This window comes from Lissotriton helveticus, chromosome 12 (assembly GCF_964261635.1).
Source record: "Lissotriton helveticus chromosome 12, aLisHel1.1, whole genome shotgun sequence".
NCBI lineage: Eukaryota > Metazoa > Chordata > Amphibia > Caudata > Salamandridae > Lissotriton > Lissotriton helveticus.
Genome location: NC_136073.1, coordinates 853,500,750 through 853,518,160, shown reverse-complemented (window position 1 = coordinate 853,518,160; position 17,411 = coordinate 853,500,750). Strand labels below are relative to the sequence as shown.

General features: G+C 46.7%; 1 protein-coding gene across 2 annotated transcripts in view; it reads left to right on the top strand.

Moving 5' to 3' along the window:
* STAP2 (signal transducing adaptor family member 2) overlaps window positions 1-17,411 on the top strand; it is a 338,860-nt gene that overhangs the window by 162,446 nt on the left and 159,003 nt on the right. For both annotated transcript variants that reach the window (XM_078670196.1, XM_078670195.1), the window contains exons 2-5: window positions 1,491-1,562; window positions 4,030-4,149; window positions 7,906-7,962; window positions 13,264-13,397. In XM_078670196.1, coding sequence (XP_078526322.1) covers window positions 4,111-4,149; window positions 7,906-7,962; window positions 13,264-13,397 — 230 coding nt within the window. In that variant the 5' untranslated portion in view covers window positions 1,491-1,562; window positions 4,030-4,110. The remainder of the gene's footprint in view (window positions 1-1,490; window positions 1,563-4,029; window positions 4,150-7,905; window positions 7,963-13,263; window positions 13,398-17,411) is intronic.

Genomic DNA, 17,411 nt, shown 5'->3' with positions numbered 1-17,411 from the left:
CATCTCTCTGTTCCATTTTTGATTTCACTATCGACATTGAGTTTGTTCTCTGAGAAAGATGGATAGTTATATTGACCCTTCGGAGTATATTTTAACCTTTTGTTTGGTTTAACTCTATTTATAAAATCACCATCTGGAAGACAGACTTTGATTTTAGATGCCACTTGCTGGGCATCCAAACTACTTTTGTATTTTGCATTTTTTGGTTGAAATGATTCCCTTCTCATCAGTTTACCTTACTATGGTTAGAAGAAGAACGTGACATCATCCACGTAGGCTCAGAAGAAGAGAGTGAGGTCATTAGTATGAGCCAGGACAAAAGTGACATAAGGCAAAGATAATGACATCATCTAATTGTGCACAGGAGGCGAACATGACATCATTAAACTATGCATAGGAGAACAGTGTGAGGTCATGAATGTGAGCACAGGAGAAGAGTTAATCCATCATTGTGTGCGAACAAGAAGTAGAAAGTGAGATTGTTCATGTAGGTTCAGATGAAGAGAGTTGGGTCATTGCTGTGAGCCAGGACAAGAGTGACATCATTAGTGTGAGCCCAGGCAAAGAGGATGGCATCATTCAATCATACGCAGGAGGAGAATAGTGTGAGGTCATGAATGTGAGCCCAGGAGAAAAGTTACACCATAAGTATGTGCCCGGAAGAAGCAAGTGACACTAGTCATGTAAGTTCAGAAGAAGCCAGTTGGAACATTAGTGTGAGCCAGGACTATACCAGGACCATCATTAGTGGGATCTGCGGAAAAGAGGCTCCCATCAAACCGTGCACTGGAGGAGACAGTCTCCAAAAAAGACCATGATGAAGCATTGATGAGAGATGTTACTGGATGAAGTGTCGCAATAGGCCCATATTATTGACTTTGATGGCGTGTCCTATAACCATGGGGCTCAGGCCACGCTTCCTTGTGACACCCACGTGGGACAGAACCATTTTTTGCTCAGATGACCTCTGGTGGTAGATGAATGGCGGCCTTACTGGACCTTAACTTTGCTAGCCCAGTTGGTGGCCTTCAACACTGGGGACCACCAAATCCATATTGAGAGGCTTCTTCCAGCTGAGTAGCCTGAAAGGTAGGACTTGGCTAGATTAAACCTGTCCTTTCTGGGCCTTCACAGGAATGAGCTATTCTACATCACAGTTCTTCATTCGCTGTGATTCCCTGTAATGTACTTTCACCCATAGCCTTCAATGTTTAAAACCCTCTAGTCCTTCAGTCTTCTTGAAGGTTTACCGGAGGTTAAGAACCCCATGTAGAAACCTGATGTCCTAATGTCAAGGTGACATTGCGCTGTAATTCTATGCCTGTTATTTGTAAGCAAGATGCTTACTAATGTGAAAACTGTTTGGACTTTGAAGTGACATGGTCAGCGCTACATACACCTTCGAAAATGAAATGATAAATGTACTTGCACACCCTGCCACCTCCATTCTTACTGAAACACCGATCATTAATTCTCATTTCTGTTTTTAGGTCTACAAGAAGTTCTGGTCTGGACTCCTGGGAAATGCGCTTTACTTCTACAACCACCATAAAGACTCGCAGGTACCGTATGTGACAGTCTTTATAGGTTCATGAGTAAAGAGGGTTGAATGCACAGGTGCAGAGGTGGGATGACCGGTCTCATGTATATTTTCTGTTGTAATGTATGGTATCCATGTCTGATGTACAACAGACTCGTTCACAGAGCAACCACTGCCCACAGTTGGGGAGGAGGATAGTGTTCTTGCCTGAGGACCTCCACTTTCCATCACTGGGCATGGTGACACCATAGCTTAGACAGCAGGGTGACATCTTCCACACTTGCTTTCAGTGGATCCTTCCTAAAAACCAAAGTGGTGGCACCAGGGTATGGGCCAGAAAACCTCAATTGTAATGCCTAAAAACAGTGGCATGGAACACAAAGTATCAAAACTCGCAGCGACCGATGGCATCAAGATGATCCTCGACCTAGGAGAAATAGCAGCCATCACCCTGCTCGACTTCCCCGCTACCCTCAACACAGTCTCCCACTATACCCTCAGCAGTAGATTTCATGAAGAAGGCATCCATAGACCTGCCCTCAACTGGATCTGCTCCTTCCTTACACGAAGAACTAAAAGAGTCAGCCTGCCACCATACAAATTGGAAGCCAAGAACCTTGTATGCAGAGTCCCTCAAGGGTCACCTCTCACTCCCAGACCCTATTGAACATTTACATGACCCCACTGGCAGACCTCATCAGATCACATGAACATTCAACATTCTTTCACATGCAGACAACTCTCAACTGATACTCTCCTTTTCGGACCAGATCCCCGCAACCAAAAATAGCTTCACCAGATCCATGTCCACTGTGACAATCTGAGATCCAACTGCATAAAGCTCAACATGGACAAGATCAAAGTAGTGACCTTTGAAAAGAAGACCACTTCATGGGACTCAACCTGCCAGCCAGCAAACCTCGGCACCACACTAGTCCCCATCACTCACTGCAGGAACCTTGGACTAAATGACAAATTTGATGCCGGCTCAGATAAACCCGGTGACCTCCAACTTCTTCCACATGCTGAGGATGCCACAAAGAATCTTCAAGTGGCTCCCGTAAAACACCAGGAAACAGTAACACCGGCTCTAATTAACAGCAGTCTCGGCTGTGGTAACAATCTCTATGCAGGGAGCACCAAATAACTTCTGAACAGGCTGCAAACCATCCAGAACATGGCACCAAAACTCCTCCTCAAACTACCTCACTGCGTCCACATCGCTCCACACCTCAAAGCACTGCAGTGCTTGCCATATGCAAGCACACTCCATTCAAACTACTCCTGCACACATACAAAGCACTATACAACCTAGGCCCCACCTTACTCTATAGCTGCATACACCACCCAACCAGACACCTCCGATACTCAGGACTGTCACTATCATAGGTACCCCGGATACGCAAGAACAGAAGTTGAGGGTGTGCATTCTCTCACATCGCCCCGTCAGCCTGGAACAACCTGCCACAGCACATCAGCGCCAAGATGCTCCGTGGAGTGTAAGTTGCGCTTTACAAAAATAAAATTACATTACATTACATCAGACCCTACTCATCACTTCTAAAGTCCTACAAAAATCTGAAGACCTGTCTCTTCGAGTCCCCACCCCCGGGGGGGGGGGGGCAAAGCCCACCCATCTGCAAGCGCTAATAGGTGCGCTCTACAAATAGAAATAACATTACAGTTGTAAAATGTATTACTGTAATCTGGAAAAAGCTCAATATTTCATGGACCCGCGCCATGGCTAGCTTGAACCTCAGCCCAATGCCAACCGTAGGCCCTCGGTCTAATACTGACCTTATGCCTGACCCGAATCCTGACCCCAAGGATACCACTAACCCTGAAATGTACCCTGCCTCTATTGCTGGATTTTAAGTCCGAGCCTAACCCTCAGCCCTAACCTTTGCTATCCTACTAACCTTTGTTGTAACTTTGAATTTTGGGTATTTGCGATTTAAGGGTTTTAGTTGTACCTGATACAAGAGCACACCATGGCTACAGTGGGAAAGGCGATTAAACCCTCACTGTGTGGGCGGAGCATTATGGTTTTCCAAGCTGTAGGAGCTGGATGATCTGCGCCAATGGGTCAGTTTCGGTGCTGGTTCTTAGGGGTCTGGGACTGCTCCTGTCTGAGTCCTGCATCACTAGGAATCGGAAATGAACCAGTGCTGCCAGGCAACAACCTGAGGCGGATGTCTAATATCCAGGTGTGCAGGGGCAGAGGCAATCACAGTCTTTGTTTGGAACTCGCTACAGCTTTACATTGCTTTCCAATTAACAATAAGGTGGAAACATGACCTCCACTGACTGAGTATCATTTCATTTGGTAACAGTAACAATTCTTATTTCAGCGTTTAGAATCCATAAATCTGCAATATGAAGCACTATAAAAAGTTCCAATTATTGCGCTCCTACCTTTATCATTATTAATCGATCGCAATATATTCAGGATCAATATAAATGGCTCCCTGTTTGTTGGTGTTTTCCAGTATGTGGACGCCATTAACTTGGATGACTTTGTGGCTGTATTGGACGACAACAGCAGCTGTAAAATCCCAACAGAAGCCAAGATGACCCTGAAACTAAAGGACCGAACCATACACTTAAAGGTATGCCCAAAAGAATTAACATCAGAGAGACATTGGTAATGAGTGTGAGGGTACAGTCAAGTGCTAGAGAGAAAACATTTGTTATTACTGCCAAGTGCTGGTGTTAATAACTGAGTGTATGAGGTTACTGCCCAGTGCTAGTGCTTTTACCACAGTATTAGAGGTTAATGCCCAGTGCTTGGCTTAGTAACTGAGTGTATGAGTTTACTGCCGAGTGCTAGTGCTTTTACCACAATATTAGAGGTCAATGCCCAGTGCTTGGCTTGGTAACTGAGTGTATGAGTTTACTGCCCAGTGCTAGTTCTTTTACCACAATATTAGAGGTCAGTGCCCAGTGCTTGGCTTAGTAACTGAGTGTATGAGTTTACGGCCCAGTGCTAGTGCTCTTACCACAGTATTAGAGGTTAATGCCCAGTGCTTGGCTTAGTAACTGAGTGTATGAGTTTACTACCAGGTGCTAGTACTTTTACCACAGTATTAGAGGTCAGTGCCCAGTGCTTGGCTTAGTAACTGAGTGTATGAGGTTACTGCCCAGTGCTAGTGCTTTTACCACAGTATTAGAGGTTAATGCCCAGTGCTTGGCTTAGTAACTGAGTGTTTACTTTACTGCCCAGTGCTAGTGCTTTTACCACAATATTAGAGGTTAATGCCCGGTGCTTGGCTAAGTAACTGAGTGTTGAGTTTACTGACTAGTGCTAGTGCGTTTACCACCGTATTAGAGGTCAATGCCCAGTGCTTGGCTTGGTAACTGAGTGTATGAGTTTACTGCCGAGTGCTAGTGCTTTTACCACAGTATTAGAGGTTAATGCCCAGTGCTTGGCTTAGTAACTGAGTGTATGAGTTTACGGCCCAGTGCTAGTGCTCTTACCACAGTATTAGAGGTTAATGCCCAGTGCTTGGCTTAGTAACTGAGTGTATGAGTTTACTACCAGGTGCTAGTACTTTTACCACAGTATTAGAGGTCAGTGCCCAGAGCTTGGCTTAGTAACTGAGTGTATGAGGTTACTGCCCAGTGCTAGTGCTTTTACCACAGTATTAGAGGTTAATGCCCAGTGCTTGGCTTAGTAACTGAGTGTTTAGTTTACTGCCCAGTGCTAGTGCTTATACCACAATATTAGAGGTTAATGCCCAGTGCTTGGCTAAGTAACTGAGTGTTGAGTTTACTGACTAGTGCTAGTGCGTTTACCACAGTATTAGAGGTCAATGCCCAGTGCTTGGCTTAGTAACTGAGTGTATGAGTTTACTGCTGAGTGCTAGTGCTTTTACCACAATATTAGAGGTTAATGCCCAGTGCTTGGCTTAGTAACTGAGTGTATGAGTTTACGGCCCAGTGCTAGTGCTCTTACCACAGTATTAGAGGTTAATGCCCAGTGCTTGGCTTAGTAACTGAGTGTATGAGTTTACTACCCAGTGCTAGTACTTTTACCACAGTATTAGAGGTCAATGCCCAGTGCTTGGCTTAGTAACTGAGTGTATGAGGTTACTGCCCAGTGCTAGTGCTTTTACCACAGTATTAGAGGTCAATGCCCAGTGCTTGGCTTAGTAACTGAGTGTATGCGTTTACTGCCCAGTGCTAGTGCTTTTACCACAGTATTAGAGGTCAATGCCCAGTGCTTGGCTTAGTAACTGAGTGTATGAGTTTACTACCCAGTGCTAGTGCTTTTACCACAGTATTAGAGGTTAATGCCCAGTGCTTGGCTTGGTAACTGAGTGTATGAGTTTACTGCCCAGTGCTAGTGCTCTTACCACAGTATTAGAGGTTAATGCCCAGTGCTTGGCTTAGTAACTGAGTGTATGAGTTTACTACCCAGTGCTAGTGCTTTTACCACAGTATTAGAGGTCAATGCCCAGTGCTTGGCTTAGTAACTGAGCGTATGAGGTTAGTACCCAGTGCTAGTGCTTTTACCACAGTATTAGAGGTCAATGCCCAGTGCTTGGCTTAGTAACTGAGTGTATGAGTTTACTGCCCAGTGCTAGTGCTTTTACCACAGTATTAGAGGTCAATGCCCAGTGCTTGGCTTAGTAACTGAGTGTATGAGGTTACTGCCCAGTGCTAGTGCTTTTACTACAGTATTAGAGGTCAATGCCCAGTGCTTGGCTTAGTAACTGAGTGTATGAGTTTACTGCCCAGTGCTAGTGCTTTTACCACAGTATTAGAGGTCAATGCCCAGTGCTTGGCTTAGTAACTGAGTGTATGAGGTTACTGCCCAGTGCTAGTGCTTTTACTACAGTATTAGAGGTCAATGCCCAGTGCTTGGCTTAGTAACTGAGTGTATGAGTGTACTGCCCAGTGCTAGTGCTTTTACCACAGTATTAGAGGTCAATGCCCAGTGCTTGGCTTAGTAACTGAGTGTATGAGGTTACTGCCCTGTGCTGGTGCTTTTACCACAGTATTAGAGGTCAATGCCCTGTGCTTGGCTTAGTAACTGAGTGTATGAATGTACTGCCCAGTGCTAGTTCTTTTACCACAATATTAGAGGTCAATGCCCAGTGCTTGGCTTAGGAACTGAGTGTATGAGTTTACTGCCCAGTGCTAGTGCTTTTACCACAGTATTAGAGGTCAATGCCCAGTGCTTGGCTTAGTAACTGAGTGTATGAGGTTACTGCCCAGTGCTAGTGCTTTTACCACAGTATTAGAGGTTAATGCCCGGTGCTTGGCTTAGTAACTGAGTGTATGAGGTTACTGCCTTGTGCTAGTGATTTTAAACCGTGTTTGAGGTTAATGCCCAGTGCTTGGCTGAGTAACTGAGTTTATGAGGTTACTGCCTAGTGTTATTGATTTTAACACAGTGTTTGAGGTTAATGCCCAGTGCTTGGCTTAGTAACTGAGTGTATGAGTTTACCTGCCAGTGCTAGTGCTTTTAACACAGTATTAGAGGTTAATGCCCAGTGCTTGGCTTAGTAACTGAGTGTGTGAGGTTACTGCCTTGTGCTAGTGATTTTAAACCGTGTTTGAGGTTAATGCCCAGTGCTTGGCTTAGTAACTGAGTGTATGAGGTTACTGCCTAGTGTTATTGATTTTAACACAGTGTTTGAGGTTAATGCCCAGAGCTTGGCTTAGTAACTGAGTGGATGAGTTTACTGCCCATTACTAGTGATTTTAACATGGTGTTTGAGGTTAATGATCAGTGCTGGCGTAATAACTGAGTGTATGAGTTTACTGTTTAGTGCTAGTGATTTTAACACAGTGTCTAAGGTTAATGCCCAGTGTCTGAGGTTAATGCCTAGTGCTGCCGTTAATAACAGAGTGTATGAGTTTACTGCCTAGTGTTAGTGATTTCAACACAGTGTGTGTTGTTACTACAGACTGTTAGGAATCATAGCTGGTTGGGTGGGTTTATTGGTCGTGATTGTGATTATAACTCAGTGGCGAGGTTGTGGCCCAATGCTGGCGTTTATAATTGAGTGTATATGGTCATGGGGACTTATAGCATGTGTATAATGGTACCACTCAGTGCTGGAGTAAGGAGCTGAGTGTTTATGGTAACTGCCCTGTGTGGGAGTCTATGCCTGAGAGTGTGAGGTTTCTGCTAAGTACTGGTGTTTACACATGAATGTGAGACAGTACTGCTGAGCCTGGGTTCCATGTAACTTTGTACTATGACATTGCTAAATTCAGGGAATAGTGTAGGGGTGCAAGTAAATATAGGAATTAATGTATCAGAATGTGAGCGGGTTCAGCTGAGTTAATATGTGAATGCTACTCCTCTACGCTATAACACAAACTAATTTTCCTTCTAATCCTTTTTTCGGCAGCTTGACAGCGTAGAATATCGCGAGATGTGGAAAGGTTTCATTTTGACGGTGACCGAGGTACAGTACTGTTTAAAAATCCTAACTAACCTTCAGGGTGGGAACTCTTTGGCATGCAAAGCAATTGGTGTCCATGAAGTTTCAGAATCATATAGGGACAACAAGCACTCGAGTAATGGAGGTGTCTGGTGCTGCCTGTGCCAGAGCATGTGGCATTCTGGGGAGTTCTGTTAGGGGACAGTACGCGAGTGAGGATATTTCTTTGGACCGGTGGGGTTGGTGGTGCTGTGGATTTCATTTGGTTGGGAAGTTTGGGAAGTGTTACTGACATACAGTAGGTTGTGCACTGCACTGGTTGTGGCCCTGCAGCAGAAGAATGGGCAGTGTGATTGGTGGTGCCCTGTAGCAGTGGGTTTTGTTTCCCTAGAACACTGGGTTGGGTAGAATAGTGGTCGCAACTCTCTTGGGGGTATGGTTTAGGTTGTGCAGTGAGCCTTGACCTGGAGCCGCTGCATAATTTTTGCCAGTGCTTGCTGGTACTCTGTACCAGCACTTATTTCTAAACAGTGGCACATATATATTCCACCACGTTGGGGCGCTGTCTGTCTAGTTTTAAAGCGAGCACATCAAACAACATTTAAAAGTTCAATATATATTAAAATATAAAAATACCAGCCTATTCAGGCCACTCTTACAGCTTTGCGTGACCTAGAATTGTCACACGGATAGTTTGTGTTGGCATTCTGCAGCTGTGGCAGGGACAGTGGTTGATGCATGCACGCTGCAGTGGCCTCTTGAGGATTATCTTGGGCCCTGACACTTATTTTTTTGCAATTTAAGTACTGCGTGGAGCACTGATCTGGGCAATGAAATCAGTGGACTTTGTCTTGGAATAGTGGTATGGGCACTGCAGTGGATGATTGCCTGGATCAGTGGGTGGGTGGGTGGGTGGGGCAGGGAGAGACAGTGCGATGTCTGTCTTTACTCTTGATCAGTAGGTTGTGAAGTGTGATGGGTGAATATCTGGGGCAATGGATTATGCAGAGCGAAAGGCATTTTTTGCCCTCGTGCAGTGAGTTGTTCAATATGATGGGCGTGTCTTTAGAGAAGTGCACTGGCCAGTGTGATGGGTGTTACCATGGAGCAGGACTTTGGGCGTTGCTGTTGAGCAGGGAGTTGGGCATTGTGATGGCTGTTGCTCTGGAGAACTGGGGTGGTCAGAGTAATGGATGTTACCATTAAGCAGGGGTTTGGGTCTTATGGTTGGTGTTGCTTTGTGGCATTGGGAGAGGTATTGTGATGGGAGTTGCCATAGGCAGTGGTTTGGGTGTTGTAGTTGGTGTTGCTTTGTGATATTGGGAGGGGCATTATGATGGGTGTTGCCATGGTCAGTGGTTTGAATCATATGATTGTTGGTGCTATGGGCCATTGTGATAGGTGCTGCCATGGACATTGATTTGTGCCTTATGACTGGTTTTGCTATGGGGCATTAGGATAGGCATTATGATGGGTGTTGCCACGGACAGTGCTTTGGGTGTTCTGTTTGGTGTTTCTATGGGGCATTAGGATGGCTGCTGCCATGGACAGTGGTTTCTGTCTTATGGTTGGTGTTGCTCTGGAGAAGTGAGGTGGTCAGTGTAATGGATGTTGCCGTGAGGCAGTGGTTTGGGTCTTATGGTTGGTGTTGCTATGAGGAATTGTGGTGGGTGTTGCTATAGGGCATTGTGATGGGTGTTACCATAGAGCAGTGGTTTGAGTCTTATGGTTGGTTTTGCTATGGTGCCTTGGGATGGGCGTTGCCATGGACAGCAGTTTGGGTATTATGGTTGGTGTTGCTATGGGGCATTGGGATGGGTGTTGCCTTGAACAGTGGTTTTGGTCTGATGGCTTGTGTTGCGATGGGGCATTGGGGTGGCTTTGTGATGGGTGTTGCTATCAGGCATTCGGATGGGCATTGCTATGGGTGCTGCCCTGGAGAGCGGTTTGGGTCTTATGGTTGGTGTTGCTATGGGGCACTGAGATGGGCATTGTCATGGCTGTTGCCAGGGACAGTGGTTTGGGTCTTATGGTTGGCTTTGCTATGGGGCACTGAGATGGGCATTGTCATGGCTGTTGCCAAGGACAGTGGTTTGGGTCTTAGGGTTGGTGTTGCTATGGGGCATTGGGATGGGTGTTGCTATGGGCCATCGGGATGAGCATTGTGATGGGGGTTGCTATTGAACAGTGGTTTGGATCTTATAGTTGGTGTTGCTATGGTTCATTGGGATGGGCATTTGGGATGGGTGATGCCATGGACAGTGGTTTGGGTCTCATGGTTGGTGTTGCCATGGGGTATTGGGATGGGAATTGTGATGGGTGTTGCCATGCACAGTGGTTTGGGTCTTATGGATGGTGTTGCTATGCTGAATTGTGATTGGTGTTTCTATGGGGCATTGGGATGGGTGTTGCCATGGACAGTGGTTTGGGTCTTATGGTTGGTGTTACCATGGGGCAATGGGATGGGTATTGTGATGGGTGTTGCAATGAGGCAGTGGTTTGGGTGTTGTTATGGGGCATTGTGATGGGTGTCGCTATGGTGCATTGGGATGGGCATTTGGGATGGGTGCTGCCATTGACAGTGGTTTAGGTCTTATGGTTGGTGTTGCTATGGGGCATTGGGGTGGGTGTTGCCATGGATCAGTGGTTTGGGTGTTGTTATGGGGCATTGTGATGGGTGTTGCTATGGAGCATTGGGATGGGTGCTGCCATGGACAGTGGTTTGGGTCTTATGGTTGGTGTTGCTTTGGGATGGGCATTGTGATGGGTGTTGCCATGAAGCAGTGGTTTGGGTGTTGTGATGGGGCATTGTGATGGGTGTTGCTATGGTGCATTGGGATGGGTATTTGGGATGGGTGCTGCCATGGACAGTGGTTTGGGTCTTATGGTTGGTGTTGCTATGGGGCATTGGGGTGGGCATTGTGATGGGTGTTGCCATGGAGCAGTGGTTTGGGTGTTGTTATGGGGCATTGTGATGGGTGTTGCTATAGTCCATTGGGATGGGCATTTGGGATGGGTGCTGCCATGGACAGTGGTTTGGGTCTTATGGTTGGTGTTGCTATGGGGCAATGGGATGGGCATTGTGATGGGTGTTGCCATGGAGCAGTGCTTTGGGTGTTGTTATGGGGCATTGTGATGGGTGTTGCTATGGTGCATTGGGATGGGCATTTGGGATGGGCATTTGGGATGGGTGCTGCCATGGACAGTGGTTTGGGTCTTATGGTTGGTGTTGCTATGGGGCAATGGGATGGGCATTGTGATGGGTGTTGCCATGGAGCAGTGGTTTGGGTGTTGTTATGGGGCATTGTGATGGGTGTTGCTATGGTTCATTGGGATGGGCATTTGGGATGGGTGCTGACATGGACAGTGGTTTGGGTCTTATGGTTGGTGTTGCTATGGGGCATTGGGATGGGTATTGTGATGGGTGTTGCCATGGAGCAGTGGTTTGGGTGTTGTTATGGGGCATTGTGATGGGTGTTGCTATGGTTCTTTGGGATGGGTGCTGCCATGGACAGTGGTTTGTGTCTTATGGTTGGTGTGGCTATGGGGCATTGGGATGGGCATTGTGATGGGTGTTGCCATAGAGCAGTGCTTTTGGTATTGTTATGGGGCATTGTGATTGGTGTTGCTATGCTGCATTGGGATGGGCATTTGGGAGGGGTGCTGCCATGGACAGTGGTTTGGGTCTTATGGGTGGTGTTGCTATGGGGAATTGGGATGGGCATTGTGATGGGTGTTGCCATGGAGCAGTGGTTTGGGTGTTGTAATGGGGCATTGTGATGGGTGTTGCTATGGTGCATTGGGATGGGCATTGCTATGGGTGTTGCCATGGAGCAGTGGTTTGGGTGTTGTTATGGGGCATTGTGATGGGTGTTGCTATGGTATATTTGGATGGGCATTTGGGATGGGTGCTGCCATGGACAGTGGTTTGGGTCTTATGGTTGGTGTTGCTATGGGGCATTGGGATATGCATTGTGATGGGTGTTGCCATGGGGCAGTGCTTTATGTGTTATGGGGCATTGTGATGGGTGTTGATATGGTGAATTGGGATAGGCATTTGGGATGGGTGCTGCCATGGACAGTGGTTTGGGTCTTATGGTTGGTGTTGCTATGGGGCTTTGTGATGGGTGTTGCCATGGGGCAGTGGTTTGGGTGTTGTAATGGGGCATTGTGATGGGTGTTGCTATGGTGCATTGGGATGGGCATTTGGGATGGGTGCTGCCATAGACAGTGGTTTGGGTCTTATGGTTGGTGTTGCTATGGGGCATTGGGATAGGCATTGTGATGGGTGTTGCCATGGAGCAGTGCTTTGGGTGTTGTTATGGGGCATTGGGATTGGTGTTGCTATGGTGCTTTGGGATGGGCATTTGGGATGGGTGCTGCCATGGACAGTGGTTTGGGACTTATGGTTGGTGTTGCTATGGGGCATTGGGATAGGCATTGTGATGGGTGTTGCCATGGAGCAGTGGTTTGGATGTTGTTATGGGTATTGTGATGAGTGTTGCTATGGGGCATTGGGATGGGCATTTGGGATGGGTGCTGCCATGGACAGTGGTTTGGGTCTTATGGTTGGTGTTGCTATGGGGCATTGTGATGGGTGTTGCCATGGAGCAGTGCTTTGTGTGTTGTTATGGGGCATTGTGATGGGTGTTGATATGGTGCATTGGGTTGGGCATTTGGGATGGGTGCTGCCATGGACAGTGGTTTGGGTCTTATGGTTGGTGTTGCCATGGGGCATTGGGAAAGGCATTGTGATGGGTGTTGCCATGGAGCAGTGCTTTGGGTGTTGCTATGGGGCATTGGAATGGATGCTGCCCTGGAGCAGTGCGGTGGGCACTGTACTGGGCCTTGTTCTGAACACTCGCGCAGTCAACAGGGTTATGCCCTTCAGGTGTATCGTTATGATGAGTGTTGTTGTTGGGGGGCAGTGTGTAGGTTATACCCTGTTTGTTTCTGTAGATCAGTGGTTTGGGTTGCCCAAGAGTGGTTGTTCTGGTTACCGTGGAGCAGTTGGTTGGGTAGTGGGATGAGTGTTGCTCCTGATCAATGGATTGAGTAGTGTGAGGAAGTTGTTCTGCATCAGTGGGCTGAATATTGCCAGAGTGATGCATTTTGTACTGGAAAAGAGGTTTGGGAAGCACCAGTGTGATTTTTGGTGCCCTGAAGCAAAGGGTTTGGCAGTGTGATTGGTGGTAGTCTAGATCAGTAGACTGGTGTTGCTGGTTTGATGGGTGTTGCTCTGGATTAGCGGCCGGGTAGCACCAGCGTGATTGGTGGTGTTACCCCAGCGCAGTGCCATAAGCATCTTTCTTCATGTTTCCACAGCTGAAGGTTCCTGAAGGGCTGTCGTTGCTGCCTGGCCCCCGACACATGATGCTTGAGGTGCTTCAGAAGGAGCAGAGACGCAGAGCGGAGCTTACGGTAGAATATGATGAGGCCAAAGACGAGGAGCTGCTCCCGTGAGTACTAATGTGCTGTGCAGGATGGACGTCTTGGCTGGCTGAGTCGCCGCTTGATTCCCTTTCTATCAGAATGTTTCCACCTTAGACAAAAGCCCTCCCAGGTCTTCTCACAAGTGCAGTGTTTGCAGTCACAGTGGTTGTGCAAAGATTTCTGGTACTCTCAGCAAAGTAGCAAATCAGACACCATGGCCTGATATTTAGTCCTTCTAGAGTCAATCTGACACTCTCTGTCGGTGGTCCTTGGTTGGCCACCCCTCACTGCCTTGCCCTGCCCAAGGGCGAACTCCTCAAACTATGGAGGCGTCAAGGGCTATCCTGCACCTGGGGCAAGGCACAGGGCTAGAGGGGCCTCAGCTTGTATGGCTGAAAATCAATAGCAGCTGCTAACTGTACTGTGGAAATCACAAGGCAGTGTTTGATATGAATACATTACAGTTAGGAATTCACATTACATTGTAAACAACCCTTCTTGCTCTCTATACGTACAAATATGTTTTTGAGGGCATTTCTTGCCGAGAATGCACGAGTATAAAACTCATATTTCACGGGATCTGTGAAATATGTGAAATATAGAAAAAATGTCCACGGTTCACTGTGAGTCTTAATGACAGCCCCAAACCGCTCTGCAGAGCGTTGCCATTGTTAGGGCTAATGTGATTAGATGGCTCGGGGAACCAAACTATTCAGCAAGAATGGTAAACTAGGTGCCATATTTAGTTGCATATCTCCATTCTATGAAGCAATGACATTTTTTGTGTGATATCTGTAAGAGTTGTAGCAAATGGGGTAAATTCACAAACATGCGGTAAATGCATCTGTCGCAGAATGACACAACACCACTGGCTTCCACTCTTGTCAATAGTTTTTATGAACAGTTTGTTTCTGAAAAGTGAACAAACTCTAAACTTTTTTATTCCAGTCAGTACTTATAGTTATCAGTACTTTGAAAAAAGCGGTTTTTCAAGCGCTCTACCAAAAAATAAACATGTATTATAAAATAAATAACAGATAACTTTTGCAATAGCTTCCTATATTCCGTTGCAGGGTTCTGGTGAGATTGAAAAACGCTCTGCCTTCAGCCTCATGTCTATAATGTCACCAGAACCTCTAGATAACAGTATTGGACCATAGTACACCATTTTGTGTTCTATATCCCCTATAGATTGGATGTTTGGGTGCTTTTATAGCATAAAATGCAGTGGTATAGAAACGCATATTTTAGAGGGAATCATGAAGTAAAGAAAACATTTCACCCTGTGAAATACAGCTTTTGTCGTCGTCATGGCAGCCTCAACCACTCCATAGAGCTCCCACATTGCCGGGCCCAATAGGCGTTTGCAGAATGTGCAGCAAAGTTATCTAAATTGTGAAGTAAATAAGGCAAAGTATGTATCAAATGTGCTAAAAGCGTAATTATTTGGTAAATACATAAATCCTCTGACACACACGATTCTATCACCAATTTATTCATGAAAGGTAAACATAAATACATTAATTCAAATCAACACCTATGGTTAGTTGCGCTTTGAAGACCGCTTTTTCTAGTAAACTACCTAAAAGTAAACATGTAATATAAAAAAACCTTAATAGTAATACTTTACCCTATTCGTCGGTTATGTATCACCCCCCCCCCCCCCCCCCACCCCTCTCTGAAAAAGACCCTGAGATGGCAGTATTGGGCCATGTTACAATTATTACTCGTTATGATTCCTTTATACTACATAATACATGTTTTTACTCCTTAGAAAGATTTGGAGATTTTGATAGATTTGTTGTTTACTTGAGACCGCAGATATGTTTGTCAGTGTTTTGATAAACGTGTGTGTTTTAGGGGGGAATAAAGTGCTAATATCTGGGAATAATGTGCTAACATTTTAACTGCAAATATCTGCCTAATTATAAGCTACAGGTTAAATACAAAGTGCAATGTAAGGAAATGAAACATCTGTTTTGTAAAATGTTCTGTCATTTTGTAGTGCGTTGACTGCAACAAGACATACATAAAAAAGCATTGAAAATGCAATAGGTCTCGCCTTTGATTAAGTTAAAGCCATTTGCTTTGCTAATGGTATTGTATAGCAAAGCAAATAGCTTTAACATAAAAAAGGCGAGACCTAATGCATTTTTAATGCTTGTTCTCCTCTTGATAGCACTATCATGCTGACACCAGAATCTCACTGCTCTACGCAGGATACCAAGGCATTTTAGCTAAGTGGTACAAAACAGCCTGCAGTAACCTATTGTAGACTTTCAAGTAAGGCAATCCCACTACAGGGACACAGTGAACCTCTGACCCTCTGTACATGCAGATAAGAGATGAGCTCTCACTCAACCAGAGTGCACCTGATTGCAGTCGTAAATGTCCCTAATACCATGAGCTTCTGCAATATATATAACATTTCCAACAAAATCAGAGAATCTGGAATCCTCTGAGTAAAGGAAGTTTAAACAAGTACACAAAAGTGCCTTCACAACTTTCGAAGAGCCTAAAAAGAATGTAGCTACAAATAAAGGACACCAAAAAAAACCAATGCCAATAGCTTAAACTCGCATAAATGCGAGACCTATTGCATTGCAAATGCTTGTTGGCATAAGTTGGCACCCATGCCAAAATGCTGGCTTGGGCACAATGTAGTGTTCATATGTTCGAGGCATGTGGGCTGCTGAATTCATATCTAGTGTTGGGTCCGGATGATTGCACATTGTTGTCCTGGAAGAGTCTTCGAAGTATCACGAGATAGATGGCTCCTCCCCTGGACTACAGTGCGCATGGGCATCGACTCCATCCTAAGATTGTTTTTTTCCGCCATTGGGTTCGGATATAATTTCGTTATTGCCAGTTCGGAATCAACTTAAACTTTTTCGAGGCCCGAAGGCCTTTTTCTATCCGTCGGTATTGTTTGCATTCGGTGCCCCGGTTCTATTCCGACTCAGTTCCCGAGTTGGATATCCAGGGAGTCGAGTGACTCTTCGGTGATCGAGGCCCAGTCGACGCAGCAAGACCCTCGACGACCCATGACGAAGCCAGCTGTATGGCTTGTTCAAAGTTTCGTTCGGCGAAGACTATTCGGCTTCGGCGCATGGCGGCCCGGCAGTCGGCCCCGGCACCGGTGGACATCTTCGACGACGAAGAAGCAGACGAACAAGAGGTTCGAATGCAGATTTCACCTCCAGCAGTGGACATCGAATGCGAATACGACGCGGATGTCGAAGGCCTCGATGTAGCAGAAGTCGTCGACGAGGTAGGAGACGACGATGAGGCCTATGGGGCCATGGAAGATAGCTCAGAGGAAGAGCTATGCCTCGTTCGAACAATTACAAAGGCTCAGGTCGAGGGATCGCCACACGGCCTTACCCAAGACCTTATACCAGCATCCACGGCCCCGCCTTCTGGCCCGGCTAAGGACACTTCGGCGGAGCCGCCATTGTCGAAAACGAAACCGAAACTGAAACCATCAGTGTCGACGAAATCAAAAATGGCCGAGGCGCCATCGAAGCTGAAGACGTCTGCTCCCCCATCGACGCCATCATCTTCCGAGGTGCGAAGCGGTCGACGCCGAAGAAAGCTGTCGACCCGGTCAAGGTGCCGAAAGTGGTCAAGGTCGTCGAGCCGAAGCCAAAGAAGGCCGTCGACTCGGAGTCGAGAAAGACCGTAGAGCCGAAGTCCAAAAAGGGCGTCGAGCCGACATCAGGCAAGGGCGTCGAGCCGAAGACCGGGACCCCGACGCCAGTTGTCAAGGCCGCCGATCCGAAACCGTCGCCGTCCACGTCTGCGGCCAAAGTCAAGGATCGTAGCGCCCCTAAGGAGGATGCTCCTACGCCTCGATCAGAGCAGCCGAAGTCATCGACGCTCGGGTCTTCCCCTGGGGGTGGACCGAGGTCAACTGTCGGGTCGACGAAACCGTCCGCTTCCTTTACGAAGCAGGTCTCGGACTCCCTCAAGCGAATTAGGGACAAGGCTTCAGCGTCGGCTCCGAAGACACCTTCCACCCCGAAGCCGGCTGTCCCCAC